At 49.9% G+C, this 26,455-nt stretch overlaps 1 protein-coding gene across 3 annotated transcripts in view; it reads right to left on the bottom strand.

Annotated features, from left to right (window-relative positions):
* Positions 1–26,455, bottom strand: part of Slc2a9 (solute carrier family 2 member 9) — a 141,031-nt gene that overhangs the window by 102,271 nt on the left and 12,305 nt on the right. For 2 of the 3 annotated variants that reach the window (XM_028882372.2, XM_037208896.1), the window contains 2 exons: positions 23,046–23,144; positions 5,867–6,027 (listed from right to left, as the gene is read on the bottom strand). In XM_028882372.2, coding sequence (XP_028738205.1) covers positions 5,867–6,027; positions 23,046–23,144 — 260 coding nt within the window. Of the gene's footprint in view, positions 1–5,866; positions 6,028–23,045; positions 23,145–25,594; positions 25,883–26,455 lie in introns of those variants that run through there. The other variant, XM_028882371.2, reaches the window with a different exon arrangement.

A 26,455-nucleotide genomic window follows, 5' to 3' on the forward strand; every position in this document is an offset into this window, starting at 1 on the left:
TTGGGGAGGGAGGTAGCCACAGATGACAAAGAAAGGATCCACTCGGCCTGACATCTAACAAGACTGCTCTGTCTTCTGAGCTGTTCATGGCCAGGAGGGGGCAGAGTGGTGCCAGGAGGTCCCTGAGAGAGCTATCATGGGAGCGCTGCTGGTAATGTTGACCAGGCTAACAGCAAGGCAGGCTGTGGGAAGCAGTGAGATCCCGGCATATTTTCAGGACAGACCGGCTGGGATCAGCTTTCGGGCAGACAGGGGTGAAGAGCTAGGGAGAGGCCGAGATGTCTTCTGAGGTTCTAGCCTGAACCTTCGCACGGTCCCCAGTGGTGTCTTTGGAGCCTTGCAGGAAATGTTAGTCACATCTGAGTCAGACAGGAAGCATTTGCAAACAGGGATGCACCCCCTCTAGCAACTTCATCATATTAAATCTTCCTTCCCAAAATAACCCCAGCCTGACAGCCTCCCGGAGAGGATAGAAACCTTATTCGCAAATAATTCTCAAAGCTGACTCCCTGGGGCTCAGAGACAGACTTTAAATCATCGAGTTTCCATTTTCTCCCAGGGATGAACATAGCAACACAAACAAGGGGCATCAGCTTTGAGAGCAGAATCCAAGGTCCCCAGGACTCCACCCACAGTGCCTGATTCACTGCTGGAAGCTTCTTCAATAGTGTCCGGTCTTCCCTGTGTGACCCAGAAGGTCACTAGCTCTCTGGCAGAGAGGAAAAGTGATAGGGTGGTGGGGAGGCTGGGCAGCAGGTCCTTGAGAAAGTTTCAGTGTGAGGAGACTTGATCTGGATAAAGGAAGGCCGGGGGAAGCCTGAGAGCTGCCTTCTACAGGTTCAGCCTTTACAGGATCAGGATTCGAGGGTGGAAGACACAGGGCTTACTATTTTGGTTTGATCTTTTTAAACACTTGTCAGTGCGCCCTAGTGAATGGAGAAGGTGTGTGTGTGTGCCGGCTGCCTCCCCATGCCTTCTAGCAACTTTTAAGCCACATTAGGCCTGAATGCCAAGATGGTACCTTGCTCCACATCAGTCATGTTCTCCATCCTTTCCTGCTTCCCTGGCTTGAATTCTTCTGTTCTTCATTTCTATTCATGGGTTTGAGAGAGCTCAGTGGTTAAAGGTTACCCTAGCAAACGTGCTTCTGCTGGGCTCAGCATGGCTGAGCATGTTGAAGAGCTCATCTGAACTCAATAGTACCAACCTCCATCACTTCCCACTGCCCATCCCTCCCCAGTCCCCTAGGCTGGGGTTACAGGAGGCAGCCACCACTCCAAGCCTTCTATGTGGGTTCCGGGGAATCTGAACTCGGGTTCTTATGCCAGCATGGCAGGTGCTTTACCAACTAAGCCTTCTCCCCAGCCCAGCACCTGGCACTTGTAAGGTCATTATTAAGAAAGGGATCACAATGCTGGTCTATGCTGACCCTCCATGGAGAGATTGACAGGAGGAAGGTAGGGCTGAGGGGTGAAGGAAAGAGACAGATCAATTGGGTTTCCTTAGGATATTCTATGAGATGGCTGGTTCAACATTAGTTATGGGTGCCAACAAATTCCCTTTGGGGTTTAGGCCAACTTGATTTGTGCTCCGTGACAGGCATTCAAAGACTTTCCTGAGTGACATGAGACCCCATGTAAATTTCTGTAAATTGCATCACGTCCAACCCTCATAGCTGCTCTCTGGGGTAGGTCTGCTTATTTACACTTCACAGAACTTCACCTTGGGAGGCCAGCTGCCTCTTCCTGAACCTGCCACTCATCCTCAGCACTTACAGGGACTATGAGGGCTTGTAGATGAGATTTCAGTGGACGTCTCTGTCCCGGTGGCAGCCGTGGACCTCAGGAGTTGTGTTTTTCTTGTCCACAGGCCCACGTGTGTCCATATAGTGCCCCACCCACCCCGACAGTGCCCAGACATGTGGGCTGCATGGATAGAGGTTTTTATTTCTTTTAAAGATTTATTTATTTATTTTATGTATATGAGTGCTCTATCTGCATGTACATCTTTATGTCAGAAGAGGGCATCAGATCCCACTAGAGATGGTTGTGAGCCACCACCTGGTTGCTGGGATGAACTCAGGACTTCTGGAAGAGCAGTCAAGATGCTGAGCCATCTCTCCAGTCCCTAGCTAGATGTTCATGCACAGACTGTCTGAGACCTGATCCAGGATTTCAAAACTGCTGTGGGTTTGTTGGTTTCTTTCTTGTTTGTAAAAACAAGGTAAACTATTTCCAGAGATAAGAACCAGATTCAATGACATGATCCATGAGGACACTTCTTAGCATAGTTTGAAACACATACACACATGCACACGAGAGAGAGAGAGAGAGAGAGCGCACGCGTGCGCGCACACACACACACACACACACACACAACGCTGCTTCATTGAGCACTTATGATCCGACAGTGGTGCTCACAGCTCACGTGCCTATGGGACCATGATGGCTGACTCTACTTGAATCTCCGTGGTAGCTCTCACACCTGCCATTACTTTCTCTTTCATGCCGCCGTGAACCAGGTTAGGTTAGAGAGTTCACGTAATTCACAGACACCTCGTGAGTCACCAGCATCAAAAAGCCCAGAGCTGAAGCTGAGCCTGTGGCCATGTCTGAACACATGCTGTCCTGTGTGGTGAGGGAAAGAGCGGTCTGTGGCTGCGGCAGAGGAGAGGGATGACTCCAAACAAAGGGCTGTGGTTCCACCAGAATTCTCTATGGTCTGAATTCTCTCAGCTGGAGGCTCCTGAGGAGGAGGAACCCCTGTCCCTGGGGCCTGCCTAAGCTGATGTGGCCCATCTCCAGAGACTGTTCCTGGCTGTTCAAACTTTCCTATCTCCACTGTTATCTGAACATACGAGATTTCTGTGGCCCAGCCACAGCTCCCACGAACTCCCTAAGACTGTCTGGTTTACCAGTAGCCAGTTCCCGCTGCCACTGATGGAATTACCAGTATCCGGTCCCAACTTGAGCAGAGAACCAAGTCTACTGAACTTCTCTCCTAATCACACACTGGAACACCCTTGAAGGCCCACCAGGCTGTTGCTGCTGTCCCTCAACCCCTCACCACGATCTGGGCTTCTTCTTCCTCTCTGACAACCCCAGGAGCAATTTCACATAACTCAAGGTTTGGTCAATTGGCCTGGATCTGCATTTCAGACCAGCCCCAGTCTTTGCAGTGTAAATGAGCCACTGAGCCTCACAGCGCATCAGGTTCACTACTTGTGAAGTAGGGAAAATCGGGGTGGATTTCTAAGCAGCCCACCTATAGCACATAGAGCACCAATCTCTAGAAGAAAGTTAAGAAGTGGTAGCCTTCTCTTTGACTTTGCTCCTTCTCCTCCCAACAGCTATTTGAGCTGAACTTCAATTTAGCCTTGATTGTCCGAATGAGGAAAAGGAGCTGGCAGTGGCTGGAGGCTTAGTGAGCAGCATCCTCTCATCTGGTCTCAGCAGCATCACTCCCACGGCCCCGCTGGGCTAAGATGAGGATTACTCAATTGCTTAGAAGTTCAAGGTGTTTAAGATGTTTACAAACACATTTTACCTCTTGCTTTCTTTCTGCTTCACAGCTGCCAGGCTGTTGAAGGTCATAAAGCTAACTGTCAATCATCTCATTCTATGTGTGAGAAAAGCAAGGGCTAGAAGGTGAGGTGACAGAATCTTGAGTTCCGTAGTTGGTGACTGAGGGCCCCGGCTGGCTGAGCCTTGAAATTTGGCCCCCAATCCCAGAGCACCTTCTTCTATTCCACTGCTTGGGTGCAGAGCCTCCTTAAGGGACAGCCTTGAGGCAGGAGGACCCAGCAAGGTGGGTAGACATCACAGTCCACAGAGTCTGGGTGACTGTGACAATCTGGAATAAGACAGGAGGGCTGTGGACAGGACTGGCATGGGCCAGAGGCTTAGCAACAGCACCCCAGGGTCCCTGGCCAGTGGTGCCACCTGGGTGCGACTTCACTGTGTGCCTATGGCTCAGCAGTCACAGGCTTCACAGTACTGTTGCCAGCGGAGCCCCTACCCAAGATCCACTTGAACTGGGAAAAGATGGTGGGGTCGGGCCATTGTGTGCTGCTCTCAGCATTAGCTCAGCCACATGTGAGCTGGCTGAGTCGACACAGCACCCTGACCTCTCTGACCTCCCATTCCCCATCCATAGACCCCCCCCCCAAAACAGAGCAGATGAAACAAGAGAGTATGTGCGGATGCCTGGAACACTGGAGGAGCCCAAAGGACATCCTTCACGGCCTTAGGCAATGGCTATGCTTTCCTAGCCCTGAGAGCCCAGTAGTTACTGCTCTGGCCCTGGCCCTTGGGACAAGGAAAACACCAGAACTTCCCCTAGCTCACTGGGCAGCATATACCTTCAGAGGCACTGCATGGATGTCTCTAACAAGGCCTTCAGGGATTCTTGCTGCAACATCAGTATTCTAATGAGTTCTTTGTTGGGGACATCAGGCAGGGTGAGAAGAATGGGTGGGACCTTTCTTGGTGGTGTTTCTGTAACCCCAGAGTCAGAGATTTTTCTAGGGCTTGAGGAATCCTCTCTCTAGTATGTATGAACTCAAAATAGAGGGTTATTGAGCAGTCATTCTGTGTGTATTGAAGGTAATCATAGACACATGGCGTCTGGTCACTGGGATCCTTTCCACGGCATTCTCCCTCCATGCCTTTCCCCTAGCACTTGTAACACTGCCTCAGTGGGAGTCATCAGCCTGCACTTTAAATCAATTAGATGACTTGGCCAAGGTCATCCAGGTAGTAGTGGGAGACTCATGATTCAAGTTCAGACATGAAACTTGCAGAAACTGTCTTGCCCACACATAACCAAGAGGCTGTTGTTAGCAGAAAGGAGACAGAGAAACAGAGAAGACACTGGGCTATGTATGGGTGGAGTCTGATAAACCACACTGCCCAAAGAAGGATTCATGCCATAAATAGAGATGAGGCAAACAAAGCAAAGTGGGTCAGATTGGTGAGGGCCTGGGTGGGAACTTAAACTGGTGTGTGTGTGTGTGTGTGTGTGTGTGTGTGTGTTGTACATGGGTACACTGTTGTGTGATTGCATATGGAAGTTAGAGTTATTGTTCAGGCACCTTCCATCATATCTGAAACAGGGTCTGTCTTTGGCCTGGAGCTTCACCAAGTCAACTACACTAGCTGGCTTGCAAGCTTCCAGGAGCCGTCCCATCTCAGCCTCAGAATCTTGCCTTCCCTGGGATTATAAGGATGTGCCACTGTGCTTGACTTTTGCAGGATCTGAACTCAGGTGATAATACTCATGAGGTAAGTGCTATCTGACTGGGCCATCTCCCCAGCTCTAAACTTGGAGTTTTTGATACTTAATTTACTGCAGCCTTATTGGTGATGGGAACAACCTGAAATTCCCCAAGTGTGCATCCATCATACAGTGGAAGACACACTGAATAGCTGGTCATCTTACAAGGATGATCACCCTGTGCTTCTGTGGAACAATCTCTAAGGCTCTGTGCTGGGTGTTCTCCAGTTTTCCAGAGACCATTTCCCTTCCTGCTCTATTCGGCTTCTTGGATGACATCAATCAGGCACCTTGGTTTCCCAAAGCAGATTAGAGGGTGGGAGGATAGAGGCATAGGGCATTTCTTCCCTGCTCCCCTCACTTGGGTTCTACACAGCCCAGGCACTCCACAGTTTCAGCCTCGTTCATCACTGTATCACCCAATCTTCCTGGACACTGACACTCTCTGTCTTCCCTCTGCCCTTTAGGCAGTAAAGCCTCTACAGTTAAACTGTGTGGAACCCTGTTGCCTGCCGGGACACTGACAATGATGGAGACACCTTATAGTTGTTATAGACGGGACCCCCCAAACAGAAACAATGCCCGTACTGACCTCCCAAGAAACTTCCCGATGATCTTCACCATCAGCGTCCCCACCAGGCCACCAATTGCGAATATGGACACAGTCACAGACCAGAGCAGGGTCAAGGTATCCGGGTCTATGGGATGTCCATGTCTTCTGTACCAGGTTTCATTGTAAAAGGCCTTGATATACTGGAAACAAACAAGAGGAATTATTTCCTTCTGCTCTGCCTCCATTGGAAGCAAACAAAAGAGGGTATTTACAGGGTACTTTCATCATGCTTGACACCTTGCCAAACTCCACACTTGAGCTTGCCGGGTTCTTCTAACAAATATGGGAATGGTCCTTACTTTTATCTCACTTTGCAGGAAGGGAAACTGAGGCTCAGAGAGATAGTATGACTTGTTTGGTGAGTGTGAAGTCCAGGAGTCAAACAGATCTGGGCGGAAGCTCTGGCTTTACTACATGGTGGCATCAACTTTGACCTGTGCTAAACGTGCACACTTCTAACAGAAGTAGCACCATGCGATAGTGCAGCTACATTTTGGAAAAGACAACAAACATGAAAGGAAAATGTTCACTTGAATTGAATCAAAAGTCAAGTCTCTTGTTCTTTAAAAGACACCATGAAAAAATGAAGAAAAGGGCCCAGTAGGGTGGCTTAGTGGATAAAGGTGCTTGCCACCAAGCCTGATGACCTGAGTTTGGTCCCTGAGATCTACACAGTAAAAAGAGAGAACTAGGTCCCTCAAATTGTCCCTGACCTCCACACATGTACCATAGTATATACCCACATACAAATAAATAAGTAATGCAATTAAAAATATTTAAAATGAAGACACACCATAGACTGAGTGAACATATTTGTAATGCATATAGCTACAAAGGAAAAGTAACCACAACACATAAAGAACTCTAAAATGTCCTTTAGAAGACAAGAGGGATGGCTCAGCAGCTAAAGAACACTTGTTACTCTTCCAGTGGACCCAAGTTCATTACCCACCATCCACATGGCAGCTCACAACCATCTCTAACTCCAATTCCAAGGAATCCAAGGCCTTCTTCTGGCCTCAGCAGGTACTGCATGCTGTGGTTCACAGATATATATATGTAGACAAAACACCTATACACATAAAATATTTTTAAAAAATTTTAAAAAGTGTAAGAGCCTTCCTTGACTCCTACCAGCTGCAACACTCAGGAGAGCAGGCCCTGCACCCCACCATGGCAGCACAACAGATCCAACCCTGTCAGTGAAGGTGTGGGTGAGTAAGCCCTATAATTGTGAGCATGGGACAGCTTGTCCCCATTACCCATCTGGCAGACTACCCCTATAGCTGCCCAGGCCCAGACCCAGGGTTATGATTTGGCCTGCCCCAACATCCACCCCACTTATGATCTGCTGGGGCATGTGAAGGGACCTGACCCACAGACCCAAAGCTGCAGGATCTCCACAACACAGGGGCCAGCAGGATATCCAGCAAGAGTCCTAGTGGGGGCCCAGCATCCAACATGTAGTGGAGACCAGGGACCTTGAACCAGACCAATGACTCTTTGCAACGAACACTTGCAAGTAGAGACGTACGGACAAAGAGGTATATGGCATGGCTTATTGGGAGGCACTGCAGCTTCCATGACGAGATTTTTAATTTCTTCTCTTTAAAAAAATTTTCTCATTTTATTTTCCTCATTTATTTCTCTTTAATTTTGTTTTATTTGGGGGGGGCACAGGGGCAGAGGGAGGGTGTGAAGGGATGGGGAATGAGTAGGATCAAGATACATGATGTGAAAAACACATAGAATAAATTTTTAAGGACTAAAAAAGAAGACAAATATAATTAAAAATGATCAAGAGACCTGAATAGACACTAAATGATATGCACATATCCAACTAGACAGCCACAGACTCAATATCATTAGTCAAAGAGACATGCAAATAAACCCACAATGAGATCTATCTAGACACCCACTCCATCATCATCATCATCATCATCACTGCTGCTGCATTTGGGGCACAGACTGGGTGGGTCTAATGTGCAACAGACTGGGGCCATGGCACTCCTCTCTCCAAGGAAGTTCATCTCCCCAGCACATTCGTAGTCATACATTGCAACCAATATGGACCCACAAAACCTCAGCATGGCTAGCATATGTCATTACAGGAAAAGCTAGGGTTTGACTCCCACAGACTGAGCACCATGCTTGTGATTTAGGCAGCTTATTCACCTGTAGGATAGAAAGGATGACATTGACCTCCAGCGGCTGATGTGAGGGACAAATAAGAACACAAAGCCATGTCCAGTACTGGAATGGAGCTCATGCAATCCCCTCTTAGATAAAGATGCTTTAAAGACCAGCTCAGCAGATCTACTTCTAGAAAATTCCATTGCACAACTTTCCTACTGGCCCTAGGATACATGTACTCCACTGTCCATGGTGACATTGCTCGTAATAACCCCAAACAAGAAACAACCCAGATGCTCACGGCAGAACAGATAAACTACAGAACAGTCATAATGGGAAACACTGCAGCTACAAACATGAATGAACTATAGCTCCTTGCAGAGAGGGACTCTGACACCATAACATCCATCCAAGGAAGTGATGGAAATCGCGCAATGGCTCCGTGTCCAACGGTCAGAGAAGTATAACTGAGTGTCTGCTGGTGGAGTTCCACACAGACGACAAACTCTGAAGAAGAGCTTTCAATGCCAGGCCAAGTGGCTGTCATGGGAGATGCTGTGAGAAATGACTGCTCCATCAGGACCTTTGATTCATCACCACACAGTTGGTGGCAACATAAATTCTAGACTTACAAGCAACCTTTATCCTGTGGGTGAACACATGCATGAGAAACATATTTGTGTTTTATATATTCTTTTGTGAGTATATATGTGTAGTCCCTTTAAAACTTAAAAAAAGAAAATGGAGAAATGTTCCAGGAGGAGGGTATAGACTGAGGGGCTGGAGTAAGGAACTTGACACACAGCATGCAGACCTGCGTCCTGTCCCCGAAATCTATATTTAAGAAAGAAATCTGGCACAGTGGCACATGTTTGTGATCCTGGTACTGGGGGACAAAGACAAGTGGATCCAGCCTAACCAGCCAATCTACTGAGTCGGCATGCCCTAAGCCAAAGAGAGACCTTTTCTCAAAACAAACAAGACCAAATGGACAGCTCCTGAGAAACACCCAACAGAGCTGTTGACCTCTGGTCTCCACACCCATGTATGCACACGTTTGTGCATGCTCACATAGATGTGCACCCATGCACACATGCATGTGCACACACACATATCCACCCACGAAATCGAGACAGCAATGTGGGAAAAGGCTTGGGTGTTCAAAGGAGAGAATCAGTGGTGGCAGGATGAGACAAGAGAGAGGCAGGTGGAGGTGGAAGGGTCCTGATCATGAGTGTGGCTTCCTTGCAGTTTACTCTGGGCAGAATGGATTTCGGAGCAAGGGGTAGGCATGGTGTGTTTGCATTTTTGCAGGATCTCTCGGGCTACAAGGTGGAAATGGGGTAGAAGGGAGGTAGAAAGGAAACTGAGAGCCTCGTTGAGAGAGGTACTGGGACCTGTGCAGCCTTCCAAACACCATGGAGGCTTGGGCAAACATGGGTGAATTAGAGACAGACCGGGGGGTAGAGTGGACAGGACTTACTGGGTGACGGCCTGCAGGTTTGGAGAGCGAGGATATTGAAGAATGTGAAAGAGAAACAGAAGACCCCCAGGTTTCGTGTATAAAGGTTCTGAAGGCTAGGGAAGAAGTATGGAGGGGAGGCATCCTCTCTGTGGGAAGTATTAATCTTCTTTTCATTTCCTCTGTTCCCCAGATCTACAACCTCTTTGCTCATGTCATGGAGCGAGGCTAGAACACATTGTCATCAAGCGGAGCAAGTCCTATTGATGATGAAGTTTCCACACCTTTATACACAGGACATCGATTTGCCATCACCCATTGATTCATCCGACAAGCATGTGCTGAACATCAAGCCCTGGGCTGGACAGGGAGATCAACCAAACCTAATCCCAAATCTTGAAGAAATAGCAGCCCAACAGAGCTGACAACACACTGCATCACTTAAGGATGCTCTTGGCTGTAAGTAACAGGAAACCTCGGCTTATAGTGGCTAAACCACAAGGTTATTTAACTAAATGGTAACTCACAGCCGTGGCGAGCCTGGAGAATGGATGATCTAGTGGCTCTGGAAATCTGTCAGAATGAAGGAGCTTCCTGATGCTTCACTCTGCCTTCCATAGTTTGTCCTCATCCCAAGGCTGTATCCTCTCACAACCATAGGATGATACTCGCGTCAATTCCGACCATGTGCTTTGCCATTTGGGTATAGTCAGAGAAAGCAATTCTGGGCACTGGTTGATGACTCTCTACTGGAAAGAACAGACTAGACCCTTCCTTCCCATCCTTCACAAGGAGCCAACCCTGCCAACACATTGATCTTAGATTTTTGGATGACAGAGCTGTGAGTTCATGCAGCTCTGTTGTTCAAGTCCATGGTACTTGTAATAGCAGTCTTAGCAAAACCACACTGTCTCCAAGGATTCACCACTCCCTTTTTTCAACCAGTCTAAACCACCACCTGCTCACCAGGGCTGCCACAGTGCTAAACCTTGGTCCCTCACCAAATGGCCGTGAGCATCCTCTCTAAAGGAATACATCTCTATCAGTGGCTATGTGTCAAACATTAACTGCTGAGTCATATGAAGTCTCTGCACACACTAATCTCCTTCCTATTTGGGGACAGGACTCAGCTTTCTCACAAGGCCACTTACCACTTTGCAGGCTGAGAATGTCACACGAGCTTTTCCAGTATCCCCCATAGCTAGGGAGTGAACATGCGGAGAAGACTCAGCCAATCTGATGACTAGACTTCAAATGCCATACAGATGGGAATGTGGTAGCTTCCCAAAGCAGCTGTTGGGTGGTGACCTGTGCTGGGGAAGACGCCTGAGGACCAGCTCTGAGTGTGGATTTGGGCCATGATCCTGGGTGTAGAACTCTGAGCCTGGCTCAACTCGTTATTCTTTAATCACGCAAAATTATTTGTGTAGCTTAAACTATGGAAACCACCCAATGATAGCTTGTCTCATTTTTTTACCTCAGACAAATCTGGGGATAGATCCCTTCATGTGAAAATGAGACTTCAAGTGGTAGAGGCTGTGGAAGGCTCTCATGGGCTAGGGGACATTTGTGCTGTAACTGCTCCCAAATGAGTTACTCCTGTACACATACTGTTGAACAAACCACGGTGGGACAAAAGTTAAACAGCTAAGTCCACTAGTACATTTGCGGATTTAAAAAGAAATGCCAGCCGGGCGGTCGGTGGTGGCGCACGCCTTTAATCCCAGCACTCGGGAGGCAGAGGCAGGCGGATCTCTGTGAGTTCAAGGCCAGCCTGGACTACCAAGTGAGTTTCAGGAAAGGCGCAAAGCTACACAGAGAAACCCTGTCTCGAAAAAACAAAACAGAGAGAGAGAGAGAGAGAGAGAGAGAGAGAGAGAGAGAGAGAGAGAGAGAGAAATGCCAGGGCCTGGAGAGATGCCTCAGTAGATGAGAGCTCTTGCTGCTCTTCCAGAAAACCAGAGTTCATTCTCAAGCCACCTGTAACTGTAGTTCCGGATAAACCAATACCTTCTACTGACCCCAACACACACATGTGAGCATACACTTGTAAACACGTACACATAAATAAAAATGATTTTTTTAAATGACTAAATAAAAATTTGAAATCAACATCAGTCAAGCCTTTGTATAGGCTAAACTCTGTCGGGTCCTCCAAGTGCAATGTAAACGAGGAGCACTGTGTACAGGAGCCCGGCTGAGAGCAGCTGAGTCACAGGGAAGGAAGGGCTTCAGAAAGTGAGGGTTACAGGACATGTCAGGACCAGAGCGATTATAAACAGGGGCCGGGCCTCTTCCTGTGGAGAAGCTTGCCAGAGTAATGAATGTGCAGAAATTCTCAGGTACTGTTCCTGCTCCTACACAGGCAGGACCTCAACACGTGGAGGAGGCTGTTCTTGCTTCTGACATTGGCCCCTGTTACAAGCCTGCACTGATTCAAGTGGTTAAACTCACTCACAGCAAGTGTAGCCAGCGCCTACGCTGGAGAGCCTGCCTCTTAGCACCGCCCCCTGGCAGCAATGCTTAGCGCCTGGGAATTCCTGGGAGAGAGCTAATAGGCGTGGACTTGGAGGAAACAGTCCCTTACCCACTGAGTTCCACTACACCTGGAAGCCTGATGGGAGACGGGAGGGCAAGCGACCACTAACTCCCATGTGCCGCTTTGGGAGCCTGCAGAGATTTCTTGCTTTCATTTTGGAAAAATCACAGAGCAGGAGCCTGTATAGAAAGTTCTAGAAACTAGAAGACCAGTTGGGAACAGTGTGTTCCCTACAACACGCAGCTCACAGGGTCCCCGATAGCCCTCAAAAGTACTGCCTGTGGTGATGAGTTTGTTCTCCTGCTGGGAAGCCAGCGATGGCCCAGAAGACAGTCTCTGGTCGCTAGAACCAGGTGATGCAACTACTTCTAACTTATCACACGAACATTCACTGAATTTGGGATCTCTGGGCCGCTATCTGTCAGCCGGAAGTGTGAGACAGAACAGGCGGCTGTGTTCTAAACTGGGTTTTTGCTTTGTGTCAGATAGCCATGAGGAATTGCAATAATAAACAACCATGAAACAGGCGCCCCGTTCACGGGACCATGGACTCTTCTGAGATCTGGACGCCTACCCTCATCACCTCTGCCCACAGCCCTATGGAGGGGCGGCAGTTTGGTTCTCTTTCAGAGCAGGTGAGGAGTTGGGTTCAGAACAGTAAAACCTTCACCCAAGCTCACAGCACTGGCGTGTGCCGCCGTCAGGAATGAAGCCTGGGCAGCGGCCTCAGACAAAAATCTTAATCACCACTTTATTCCAACTCTTTTTAAAAAAATAATTTTTATTCATTTTTGAAATTTTGATTTATTTATACAATGTGTTTTGCTCATATTCATCCACCTCTACTTCCCTCCTAATACCTCTGGGGCCCCTCATCCCATTACCCTCCCTGTCTCATGACTTTCTTTTTCAAAATTTAGTTTTGAAGATTTTTTAAAATGTGTAAGAACGGTTTTGCCTGCACATATGTCTGTGTGCCGTGCCCACGGAGGAAGAAAACATTGGAGCGTCTGGAACTGGAGTAACAGATGGTTAGGAGCTATCATGCAGGAACTGAGAACCTAAGGAGCTCTCTGTGAGGGTAACAAGCGCTCTTAACTGGTGAGCCATCTCTCCAGCCCCTCACGTAGGCTGTCCAGCCAGTGAGCACTAAGGATGCTCTTGTCTCCTCCTCCCCAGCCCCGGGATTACAAGCAGGCAGGACTGTACAGGAATTTTATATAGGTGCCAGGTACATAACTCAGGCTCTCATACTGTGGCAAGCACTGAGTCATCTACTGAGGCCTGATTTCAACCCTTTTCTTTATTTTTTTATTTTTATTTTTATGCACATTGGTGTTTTGCCTAGATGTATGTCTATGTGAGGATGTTGGATCCCCTGGAACTGTAGTTACAGACAGTTGTGAGCCACCACGTGGGTGCTGGGAATTGAACCCGGGTCCTCTGGAAGAGCAGTCAGTGCTGTTAACCACTGGGCCATCTCTCCTGCCCCCTGATTTCAACTGTTTATGTAGAAAACAGAGTTTTGTCAGGTTAGCATTTGTTATATTCCGCTGCCTCTCAAAAGTCATGTGACTCTAGTCCTTGCACCTGGGTGAGGCTGTAGGAGCACTTCCTTCCCAAGGAGTGTGAGCAGAAGTGGCTTTGTGAGCATCTGCATTCACACAGGCCATTGCGCTCACTCCCTTTCCCTGTCAGCTGGCCACCCCCAGGAAAGCACCAGGGGGCTCAAAGGCCACTGAGAATGGTGGGGCCATGGGCTTTATGGAGCAGAACCCCACGATCACCTGCCTTTGATCGTGACATGAGTTTTGAAAAGAGCGTCCGTGGTGTTGAGCTTATTGTGACAGCAGCTGAGTTTCCAAAGCACAAGCCACCTGATTCCAAAGCCCAAGGTGTGACCACTCACAGTGACGTGAGGCTTTAAGGGACCAAGATTTAGGCTATAGCATGAGGGCTAACAGGAGCGGACATATGGACCTTTACCTAACACTTCTTTCTAACGCTTTTGGGGAAACTGTCAGCTTCCATCTGAAGAAAACATTCTGCTACTCAAGATAGTCTTCAGGTCACTGTGGTAGTGAGATTCTAGGCCGACTCTACCGCATCCTCATCTTGTATCCCATGCTGACTTTCTCATTGACCCTACATCCAAGAAGCCTACTCTTACATCTTTTTCCCTGTCTCTACACATCTTTTTCCTTACCAGATCTGCCCCTGCCTCTAAGGATAAGCTCCTGTCCTTCTATCTCCAGATATCTCAAGAGCCAGTGAAGACAAGTCTACCAGGACAACATGAGCACAAAATGCTGTGACTATAGAATCCAGTCACATGACCTAGATCAGGGAAGTCAAAAATGCAGGCAGGCTGGGTCCAAGCTGGCTATGACTGGCTTTCCCCACGTGCTCTCAGTGTGCATTTGGTCCTACAGCTCCCAGAGGGTCTGAGTGTGGGTCAGCAGCTGCGGTTTGTTACCTGGGTGTTCGCTGTACCTTGAAGGTTCTTCCAAGGTTTAGAGCGGATGAAGTCAGGGTGGTGAGGAAGCTTCTGCATTTGGTACTAGATGGTGAGCTGATAGGACTTAAGAAGGAACCCCATAATGAGTGCTAACTAGGGTTTAAATCGCAAAGAAATGCCTACGAGGCAGCATGGGTAAAGGGAAAGAGCCTGAATGCAGAGCAGTCAATGACCATCCTGACTCCAAGACTTGCTCGCACCTTTGAGTCCTTTTGTGACCTTTAGGGCAGCCTGATGCAGCTCAAGTTCTGCATCTCTGGGCAGTGTTCTTGGGGCCAGGGACCTTGGTAGCTGTTTTGTTCCTTTGGCATCTTTGCCACTTACCTGCTGGGTGACTGAACCAGTTACTTAACCTCTCTGAACCTCAGGTCCCAAAACTATTGTCATTGCCCCCTCCAGGATTTACTGTGAGGACTTATAGGAAGAGAATAAACAGCCCAGTCCTGGGACGTTAGAGTCCCACGACAGAATCCAGGCAGAGATGTAGCTGGTGGCGAAGGACTCAGTACCATTATATTTCTGTGTCTGTAAAATAAGGGAGTTCTAAACACATTTGCTTCCTAGGCCCAAGAATCTATAAATAATTCACCATTACCTCGCATAAAAACCCAAGGACCATGCGTTGGCAATAAATTGGACTCTGCAATTTCCTTCCTCCAAAGGATGGCAGGAAATGCCAGGCAACGGAAGGCAAATTACCTTGCAGCCCAGTTGGGTTTGTGATATTAGCACCGCCAGATACATCAAGACCCTGGCAAGCAGTCATCTGCAGCGACTCTCGGGGGGCCATAAATATATACAGAAATAGAATACTCTGTGGGTGGTCCAGAGCGCTCACGTGTTGCCTATCAGAGCCAGACGTACCTGAGGGGCTTCTAAAGAGTCAGCACCAGCAAACGCCGGCAGGAGGGAATGGATATAGATGCCCTTACCAAGGCTCCTTGATCTATATGCCACACAATCCCCGTGGGGTCACCTCATGTCACCTGGCTCCCTACACTGAAGTGGCACACAGTAGGTGCTCACTACATCTCAATGGCATCCCCTGTAAGCAGAAGTACTGTTTCTAGATTTGTCTGAATTTCCTCACACCCGCAGTGACTCTCCCTCCAGTCCACACCCTCTCCCCATCTGCCTGGGTCAGCTGTCCTACCTCTCTGATGGTAGTAGCCACTGCCCCCCCCCATCCTACTGAGCAAGGACTCCCTCCCGCCATGATACACTGTGCTCTTTACCCCACTGGGGCAACAAGGGCATTTATTTTTCCAGGGGCTCTTAATGACAAGAAAGCTCTGAATCAAAGATAAAGGCTTCCCAGCTCTAGCAAGCTGAGACTCCAGGGGGCAGAGCAGGGGAGGAGGTAGTGGGGCTCCACTTCCTAAAGCACCCAAGGAGGCCCCTTCTGCCAGTCAGTAACCCTACCAGTTCTGATCAAAACCAAACCACACTGGGTGGAGACTCAATGCTCCCGATTTAAATATCACAGCAGCATCTTAGAGACAAATTAGAAGTGACAGCCCCGGTTTAGAGATGTGCAGTGCAGTGTGAAAAATCCCCATGATGGAGACTTCTCAGTGCGTGGAAGGATGCTCATTATATAAACAAGACACTGATGGAGGTATGGGGGGCGGAGGGGGGGGCGTGAACCGCAAGAAATAGCCTCTGTGCTGTCATGTCGAAGAACAGGTTTACATGAAGCCTTTCCAGGGGCTCTGGGAAGAGCCCAGGCTTTGGCTGTTGGGATGATTGAACAGGCTCTGCCTTGAGCAGCTGCTCTCTCTCCCCTTCATTAGTACCATGGGGTTGTTACCCTGGCATGGTCCTGACTCATGATTCATGCCAGGGGTTCGGTTGTTAAATCTCTGGCTCTTTTCCTAAGTCTGTTGCTTTTACAACTGCCAAACAAGACCACGTGAAAGCAGGACAGAGGGTGGGAAGCAGAGCAGGCGGAGGGGGGTTGCGGGGGGGGGGAAGAGTTGCAGGTTCAGAAATGCCCATTCTATCAGCCTGCCAGCTGTTTCTGGCACAGTGACACCTTATCTCACAAAAACAAACATCCACAGCTAATTGAGCATCTCTGCCTGCGCTCCCGTTTGTCTAGACTGCAGTCCTTCTTGGAGGCTCTTCCTGGGGGCTACCCCAGAGGTCATTCTGCCCAGTTCTGCTCTTCATGGCTCAGTGCAGAGTAGGACAAGAGGGGCGGGGCTCCTACTGGCATTGCCACTCTCCCCAGGTCTGCAACAGCCCCGCCTGCCTAATGACGGACACTCACTCCAGCTACCCGAGAGCTGCATGTGGCGCTCAGACAGCTCACCGCAGCTGCAATGTCTCCATCCAGCCCTCCCTGGCCTCTTGAGTGCAGGCGCGGGGAGACCACATGAACCAAGGCATATCACCCTCTGCAGCTCTGGCCATCACAGACTCCTCCAGCAGTACTCACAAATCCAGCGCCCCGAAGAGCTACACTCTCCTCCATAACAGCAAAGCTTAAACAGTAAGAATCTGAGGCTGTTTGCCATGGGCCAGAGCAGCATCTCTTGCCTTGTCTGCATGACTTCTTAAGAAGCTAGGTCATGTTCAAAGATGTCTGATTAGCATGTAAATTAGTCTCGGAATCTGCAGCCTTCTGCAAGGGCATCCAAATGCTTTTGGCACACATGTAGAAAGGTCGATGGGTAGATGATAGACAGAAAGACAGGTGATGACAGGGGATGATTACTGGAAACAAACAAACAAGGCCTCAGTAATCACCAATAATCTGGCAATAAGTGAAATTCTAGGAACGAAACATCACAGGAAGACTTCAGTCCAAGTCCGGCCATTGTGGCTCACCTTTAATCCCAGTGCTTGGGAGGCAGAGGCAGGCAGATCTCTGTGAGTTCAAGGCCAGCCTGGTCTACAGAGCAAGTTCCAGGACAGCCGCCAAAGCTACACAGAGAAAAGTCTGTCTTGAAAAAAACAAAAACAACAATGAAAAAGACATCAGTCTGTGTTGGACACAATATAGCTTTGACCATGAGCTAACTCTTCAGCAAGCTAGCCTTCTGCCGGAAACTAAGACACCATTGGTCCATTGGCACCTCCACACTCTCTTAGAACCCCAAACACAGGGATTAGCCAATGATTTCTAGCCCACTACTTGTTTTGGCAAATAAAGTTTTATTGGTACACAGTTTTACTTACTCATTTACAAGTCTCTGGCTGCTTTCTCACCATAAAGGCAAAGTTGAATTGCAAAAAAGAACCATTTAGCACCATTTAGTCTGGACCTTTACAGAAAAATCTGTGTTGACTCTGTAGCAGGTCCTCGTAAAAGATCAGACAGATGGGTCACTAGATAATTAGACCTGGATCTGGGTGTCATCTGTGAATGCAATAGAGGTAGTGCCTGAATTCTTATACAGGGCAGACTCACACTGTTGATAAGCAATCTGATTGGGAGAGAGAAGCCCAGAAAACTTGTCTCATAACCACCAAATAAACAAACAAACAAATAAATAAATAAATAAATAGATAAAACAAAAGAAAATCCTTTAGAACCCTGATTTTAATCTGTCCAGCACACGTGTGTTGCAAATGCCCGCTTTGTGTTGGGTCTTGTTCCAGGTGGCGGCATTGCAGAAGCAGTAAGGTCAGAGAGCCCAGGTCTTTATGAAGCTTAAATTTTAAAGCAGGAAGAGAGACAAGAAGCAAAGGTATACCATCTCGGGTGGTGCCAAATAGTACCCGCACTACAAGGGGAAATAATCTGAGCGAAGGACTAGAGAGGCTTAGAGAGGTGCTGTTCCACGTGGGCAGGTCAGGGAAGGTGTCACAGAGGAAGACAGACTTAAGAAGAGGCAGGAGGTAATCGAAGAGAAAGTACGGGTTATCTGAAAGAAAAGTGTTCCAGCCAAAGAGAACAGAGAGTACAAAGGGCCTGTGGTTCCAGTGTGGGTGGCGTCTGAGGGGCAGCACCGAGGGTCAAAGGGGTGGGGGAGGCAAGGGGATGCACCTCAGGTTGAGAACCACACTACCTGGGAGCCAGACTCCCCACAGTGCAGCTACAGAGGTCCGAGGGGTTTTCTAAGTTTGATGTGCCGGTTGTGGATTTTGATGTACTCCAATTCCTTAAATATCCCTTTGGTCTTTGACTGGAGGAGAAACCGTTGGGATCCAGATGGAAACAGTGAAGTTAGTTAGATGGCTCCATGAGCCCTGCAGGCTACAGACCGAACTGGGGGAGAAGTAGTTGGCAGCCATTATGGTCATCGATCCTTACTTCATCAGAGCCTCCCCTGCCTCAGCAGGTTCAGTGGCTAAAGACCGTGACAATTTCCTGCAGGCTCACAGAAAGTCTAACGTGTGTCAGGCAGCTCTCCCGGGCCTGTGGGGCCCTTCGAGGGTAGAGCCTCAAGTGGTTCTGACGTATCGTGCTCTGCTCCCACCCACTGGCTTGAAGTGACCACAGGCCCTCTGTGGACACATGAAGAAGCCACATGGGTGCTCGCGCCAAAGGAGCTCTGGGTGGGACAGGACAGTCAGATTCTGGGCATCCCTGAAAGCAGGGTGAATGGGTTCACTCAGGGTGATGGCATTGAGGGGGAGCTTGGGGCGATGGTTACTCCAGGAAACTAGACACACTGGCCTCCACTGGCCTCAGTTTCTTCTATCACATGAGGTTAGCTGAGACTCCTGGCAGAATGAAGATGGAGTTGTGTGACTGTGAGCCCTGGCTAGAACAACCAGAGCCCAAGTGGTGTGTGTGTGTGTGTGTGTGTGTGTGTGTGTGTGTGTGTGAGAGAGAGAGAGAGAGAGAGAGAGAGAGAGAGAGAGAGAGAGAGAGAGAGAGAGAGAGAGAGAGAGATTATCTGTATTCAAGGCTTCTAAATATTGAAGTAGAAGAGCTTCTTTTTTTTTTTTAATTTAAAGGTTTTCATTTTACATACCAACCACAGTTCCCCTTCCCTCCCCTTCTCCCGCTTTCCTCCACTCCCCCTACACCCCCCATCCACTCCTCAGAGAGGGTAAGCCTCCCTTGGGTCAACAAAGTTTGGCATACCAAGTTGAGGCAGGACCAGGCCCCTCCCCGCTGCGTCAAGACTGAGCAAGGTCTCCCACCCTAGGGAATGGGTTCCAAAAAGCCATTTCATGCACCTGGTATAAGTCCTGGTCCCACTGCCAGGGGCCCCACAGACAGATCAAGCCACACAACTGTCACCCACATTCAGAGGGCCTAGTTCAGACCCATGCAGGTTCCCCAGCTGTCAGTCCGGAGTCCGTGAGCTCCCACTAGCTTGGGTCAGCTAGGTAACAAGGAAGACCTTAAAAGGGATATGCATGGATCGCCCCAGGAGGGGGAAATAGATAAGATCTCCTGGGTAAACTGGGGTGTGTGGGGGGGGGTAGAGGGGAGTAAAAGAGTTTCTCAAGGTCAGGCCTGGGCGACAGTCAGGGCCAGGGTCAGCTAGGTGTGGACTGGTCAAGTAGAGAGATACTACCTCTCTCTTGGTATGTAGCTGAAGCATGGATTCCTTTTGAGACTTGTCACCAGGACCCCGTGTCCCACACTCAAGCTGGTGACCAGGCCTCAGAGTCAGCACAGTGTTGGGGCCACTGACCACAATCACAACTTTTCTCTCTCTGCACTCGCTGGTGGCAGCCTCTGCCACCCTCTCTGGACATCTCTGCCCTAGCGTCTGAGTCATCCCTTCCCTGGACAGCCTTCTTCTTCACAAGGTCCTCGTCCCTCAACCTCCTGCCATGCTCCCATTTGCACAGGACCCCCTCCCATGGAGAGTCCACTCTGTTCCCAGCTCCTCAGGTGGCCTCATTCTCCCAGCGCTATCCCTCCCACAGGACAAGAGAGGATTCAGGGACCACAGGCCACTGTGAGCAGGGTCTCTCCAATGTCTTTCCATCTCCCCGAGAGGGCAGGTGAGGTTTCACCATGCTCCACTGCCACCACTCCACGGAAGAGCTGGGATGCTCACTGCCAGTCTGCTGACTCCAGCTCCAGGGAAGTATGACCTGGAAGGTCCTCCTGAGTGAGCTTGGCCCTCAGCCCGGCTTTCCTCTTGGGGCTCACAGCCTGGCTGCTGTATGCCTTCCACAGATGGCTCCGTTCTCTGCTCCATGTCCTCATCTATACCTCCTTATCCATGCCCCAACAGTGACCCTCGTCTCCTCGGAACTCCCTAAGTGGACTCGATCCTTCCGCCTAAGCTCATGGTTCCACTAAGCCGGCTCTTCTTGCCAAGAAATGGTTTGGGTATCTGTTGCTGCTGGTGGTGTCAGGGAACCTCCAAGACATGATGGTAAGTCCGATCATCTTTTTACCTTGGCACCTGGCCACAATGATGCCAAGGTAAATGCCCCCACAAAGCATCATGACATGCTTTAAAAAAACGACAAAACATCAGGGCTTTCGGCAGAACAGGAAAATGGGTAACATGAACCAAGAAGCTTCCTAGGAGAAATTTGGGGGTGCTTCTCTGGCTAATAATGAAGTCAGCATTCATATCTCTGTTGGATCATGTTTTTATAAGGACAGAATGTATGTGACAGTGAGTCCCAGGCTGTAGAATCCTCAAAGATTACACCCAGAGAAGGACCACTCTTGTGTTGCAGACATTCTTATTGTCTCCAGTTCACCCTGCCCCTCAGCTGGCCATGCCAAGTGTCCCTATGCTTTAAGAACCTGGCACTGGTGGCCAACGACAGGGGTTCTAAAGGTCATGGGTTGGAATCAGACAGACCTGGGTCTGTCTCTCAGCACTGTGTTCTCCGAGCTGACCTTGGGCAAGCTGCTGTTTTATTGTGATGGGATGAAGGTAACATCAATAAATTGAAATCTGTCCCCCCACCACCAAATTCCTATGTTGACGCCTTAACTCCTTGGGTCTCCCCTCATGAACCTGCTGTGGCTCCCCAGTGCCTAGAGACCATAGAGACCAAGGTCATGCTTCTCACCTGCAGATCTGAGTTCTATTTCTCTTCCTTTCTGTCTTTTCTCTCTTAGAATATTTTCAATCTGAGGGCTTTCTTCCATCTCACCGTTTGTTTACTCAGTACTGGGGATTGACTCTAGGCCTCACCTGAGTTAGGCAAGTGCTCTACCACTGAGCCTCAACCCCAGCCTCCTCAGCTTTCCATCTCCTCTCCCATCCCATCTCCTCATTCCCTCTTGGAGCCTGGTGAGTCCCACCTCCCTATCATCAGCATACCACCATCTCATCACAGCCAGGCCTTGTGTGCTTTGGGTTCCCCTGCCCATGCCTCTGCCACTACTGGAAATGCTTCCACAGCTCAAGGGCCACCGCCTCCAGATTGCCTTCCCGATTCCCAGCATCCAGCATGTGTCAGGTACTCAGTAGATATTTGTTGAGTGGATGACTAAATTGATTCATAGGTCAATGATGTCACGCTATTCCAAGTTCAAGTCTCTCTTGGATCCCTGTTCCACAAAGGCCTCACCCTTTTGTGTGATGCCCTGATGACCTTTCCAGATGAAGCAAGAGTCCAAATTCCCAGTCTTTTTTTTTTTTCCAGAGACAAATCCTGCTAAGTCAGTTTCTCATCTTGAAATGACAAAGTCAAAGACGCAGGCAGCTGCAGACATCTGGAGGAGCCATCTGACATCATTTTCCCCCCAGCAGCCTTTTAAGCATTAGAACCCATTTTTGAAATAACTTATCTAGCACCCCAAATGTCAGCATTAACACGTTTTTTACAATCCAGACCTGTCCTGGCACAGACGGAGCCTGCAATCTGTGGCACCTGTACAATCTTGGAGACCCACCAGCCTTGGCTCTCCTGTATTTGACACAGGAGAATGTTGGCGCCCAAACAAAACAAAGCCAGAAGAGCTACTGGAGACCCCAGGCTTCTATCTGCCTCAGGCCGCCCCCAACATGCCCAGCGCTCCAACCACCTGGAGCTCGGAGCCTTTGCCTAGGTTTCTCTGAATCTGCAGCCTCTCAGCCCCACCCTCCACCTGCAAGCCTGGGCTCAGCGTCAGCCTCTGCCCCTCCCTCCCTTTACCACTTCCATCTTGCCAGGAGCCCGCAGGAGATAACCTGGCCTCTGGAAAGCCTTCGCCTGTTACCAGCAGAGCTCCTGGAATGGATCTCAGTCTGAGAAAGGTGCCAGGGGTGAGTCATAACAGGTGGCTCCGAGTGTGGTTAAAAATTAAATTTTAAAAAGGTCAAGTCAAAAACGTACGAGTCTGTGTGCTCCAGGCTCCTTAACCCCCTGTATTAGAGCCTGCAAGGCCTTTGGACCTCTGCAGCGCCCTCCCTCTGTGCCCTAGGATATCTCAGCTCAGGAACTGATTCAGCACTCCCCCCTCCCCCAGCACACCCTCTTCTACTGTCACCCTGTTTTTCCTGGTCACCCTTCGCATGCAGCTTTAGCTGCACTCAACCGGTGTTCCTCGCATTGCAGGTGGCCTAAGGCTGGGCTGGTGACCGGAAGGTCTCTGTGTGGGCGCAGCGCCCTCTGGCGGGCGGATCGCGCGGGCACTCACCGGCGTGGGCGCGTTCACCACCGAGAGGTTGTAGCCGTAGAGGAAGGAGGATCCGAAGGCTCCCACGAGAGCGGCCACGACGAGCGACCAGGACCAGTCCTGGGAGAAGAGAGGACAGCGTCAGAATGGGTTGCCCCCTTAATGGGCAGGCAGTCCAGAGGGAATTCAAGGCGGGAAAAGACGCGACGCAGGTTAGGGAAAGAGACGTGCGGCAGGCAGAGTTCCCGTGCTGAGGTCCTGCCACGTGGCTGTCTTCCTGCAGGGCTGCCTGAGGATCTGGGCCCAGCCCTACCCTTTAGCAGACCTCCGGGGATTGTGGCCGCTATCTGACTCAGGAGGAGCAAAATGCCACACTAAGTTCTCTTCAGAGGCTGGCAGTCATTGAGCACCACGGCCAGACATTGTTCTAAGGGCTTCCTAAGTTACCATTCTTCCCCTGAATCCCTAGACTAGTCAGTCCGGTTCCATGCAGTGTCACCGAGGAGGGAGAAAGGGGTGCAGAGCTGTCCCCGGTGCTGCCTGGGGAGGAACCTGGAGCCCGAGCTGGTTCCGATTGCAGGACAAGACTCCCTACAAGCACAACTGACTCTTCACCTGGGTCTGAGACGGGTGATGGCCACACATACGCACGCGCATGTACATGTGCATGTACACACATGTGTAGTTCCAGACCAAAGAGCCTGCAAACTGTTCAGCACACCTACGATAGGGACGCAAGTAGCGACGCGGGGCATATGCTGGGAATGTGGCATCTGCCTCCAAGGACACCTGTCCCAGCCTCATCCATGAGGACCACAACCAGGAACTGGCCATGCTCACAAACACCTGGGGACTGGAGCGCTGCCACAGGCCTCTGGTCTCGTGGAGGAGACCAGGGCATGCATTTTGTAGGTGTGAGTTGCTGACACCCCCTCACCACCCCACGTGAGCCAAGGGTGTCCCAAGTTTATTCAGGGTAGAGACCAAGATCAGGCACGCACAGTTTGGAAGGCAACACTGGCCCCTAACCATAAGTCCATGCTCTGCCCCAAGCCTCTTCTTGCTAGGCTTCAGTAACACACACAGTTGTGGGCATCTGAGCAGAGACGGAAGCTTTCTGGGGTTCAACTTGTCCATCTATAAAATGGGCTTTTAGCCGGGCGGTGGTGGCGCACGCCTTTAATCCCAGCACTCGGGAGGCAGAGCCAGGCGGATCTCTGTGAGTTCAAGGCCAGCCTAGGCTACCAAGTGAGTTCCAGGAAAAGGCGCAAAGCTACACAGAGAAACTCTGTCTCGAAAAACCAAAAATAAATAAATAAATAAATAAATAAAAATAAAATAAAATAAAATGGGCTTTTAATAACATTATTGTTGCTGAGAAACCAGTGGGCTGCTAGACACAGTCGGTTCTCAAAGAAAAACAAAACCCCAAACTCTTTTACTTCCACTCTTTACTTCCCTCTGGTCCAGCTCTGCCAAGATAGACAAGCTTCAGCTCTCCACGCTGTCCACCTGAGGTCCTCTAAGAGGCTCTCTCACTTCCCGAGACCCACTGCCAAAGCCCCTTCCTCTGGGAAGCCTCCTGAAAGCCACCTGCGTGCCTCGCCTTGGCCCTCCTGTTTATCTCTTTGATTCAACTTTGGATCCTAACACTGCAGCTTTCACTGTGTTGTAAGCTTTGACCAGTTACATGGCCACTCCTTGACCCGGCTTCCTCATCTTTAAGATGGGAGGGATAACAGAATCCACAGCATAATCTTGCATAAGAAGCAGAGAGCCTGGCACTGGTCCCAGTCTCGTGTCAGGCTCCAGGGGGTGGAGCTTGTCCCGAGGGCTGAGACTATGTTGCTTGCCTCCTGTGTCCCTGTAGCAAGCCTTCTGATGAGGCAGCCCTGAGTAGATGCTGGTGGCATGGTGGGAGACAGGGGGTGGGGGTTGTCACCCCAGCGATGGGCATTGCCAAATAAAATGTGTCTAGAGCAGTGTTGTGTAGTAGGAGGAGCTGAAATATCATCGGGGTCTGAGCTCAGAGACCATTTCCTCCGAACTGCCCAGCACAGCTACACTAAGCATTTTTTTCTAGGCCCTTGCGCCTCCCCCTGGCTCTCAACCCCGATCTTCTTAAGGGCGGACCTCTCCCGTCAGGTCTGGAGGGGTCCTGCCAGGCAGGGGAGGATGGCAGGTGGAAGCCATCTCCTGCCTCATCCCCTCTTCTGGGGGTTCTCTGCTTCTCTGTGCCTGTTGGGTCACTGATCCTGTGTGGCCTGCTGCCCTCCCCCCCCACCAACACACACACCCATACCCCACACTTCGCACTGATCCCAGGAAAAGATGACCAGGCCTGAGCAAGCATGAGGCGGCTGTCCACCAGAACCTCATTCTCAACACACTGACAGAATGCTAGGATGGAGGCCCCGGAATCAACAGGAAGGAGTATTCAAACTCCAGCGTGCCTGCTCCCGGGTGTTACGCTGCACAGTTGCCAGACACAGGCTGACGGGCTGAGCTCTGACCCATAGCAGCCACCCAGGCCTGGACTCCCCACAGCAGAGAAGCCATCCTGTGTTTACCTTCTTCCTCCTCAGCTGGTGACCCACAGGCAGCTCCCCAGAGCAACTGGTGTCACGTCGCATCAGGGAAGCTAAGGTGAGCCCCCTGGCATCCATGGTTTTTTTTCTTCTTCCTGGCCCCAGGACCCTGGACCTGCCAGGGCATCTCCACAGTGAGGAGGCAGAGTCCACAGGAAGGAGGGCAGAGCAGGAAGCGTGGCTATGTGATCATGCCTGAACAGGAAGCGAGCAACATTGCTCTCCTTCCCCTAAGCAACTGGAGAGTCTAAAAAGAACATCTGCTTTCCCCAGTCACACCCAAGTCGTAAGGCTTTTTCTTTTTAAGGTTCTCTCTAACAAGGCCTGAGCTCTGGATGGCGCAGCTGGTACAAACCCAGAGAAACTTCTTAAGAAATAAGGCCAAAGGTCATTGGCTTAGCCTTCGAAGCTGGGTGAATTCCAGTGCTGAGTCTTCTTCCACTTACTGGGTATCCACAGGCAAGTTCTGACACTTCTCTGAGCTTCCACTCTGCCAGGGCAAAATGGAATATTGATTTTTCTCTAAATAACCTGCAGACTCATCCTGCTGCTCAAATAGCCTACAGGCAGCCCGAGCAGCCTGCAGGAATGTCTGTGGACCTCTCTACCCCCCCCCCCCCGGCTCAATAAAGCATAGAGGGACAATGACACCATGCACACCAGGACAGCATGAGAATTAATCCATTCTGTGGCCAGTTTGCCCCAGTGTCAGTCAGCGAAGTATCTTCAGTGAGCCATGCTCAAGACAACCTGTATATGTGCTTGGGAGAGTCTGGGAAGGGACAGAGGCAGGGTTGGTCAATGCAGAATGCCTAGGAGATGAATCGCAGGGTTCAAGTCCCC

The sequence above is a fragment of the Peromyscus leucopus genome, chromosome 10 (assembly GCF_004664715.2).
Source record: "Peromyscus leucopus breed LL Stock chromosome 10, UCI_PerLeu_2.1, whole genome shotgun sequence".
In the NCBI taxonomy this organism is placed as follows: domain Eukaryota; kingdom Metazoa; phylum Chordata; class Mammalia; order Rodentia; family Cricetidae; genus Peromyscus; species Peromyscus leucopus.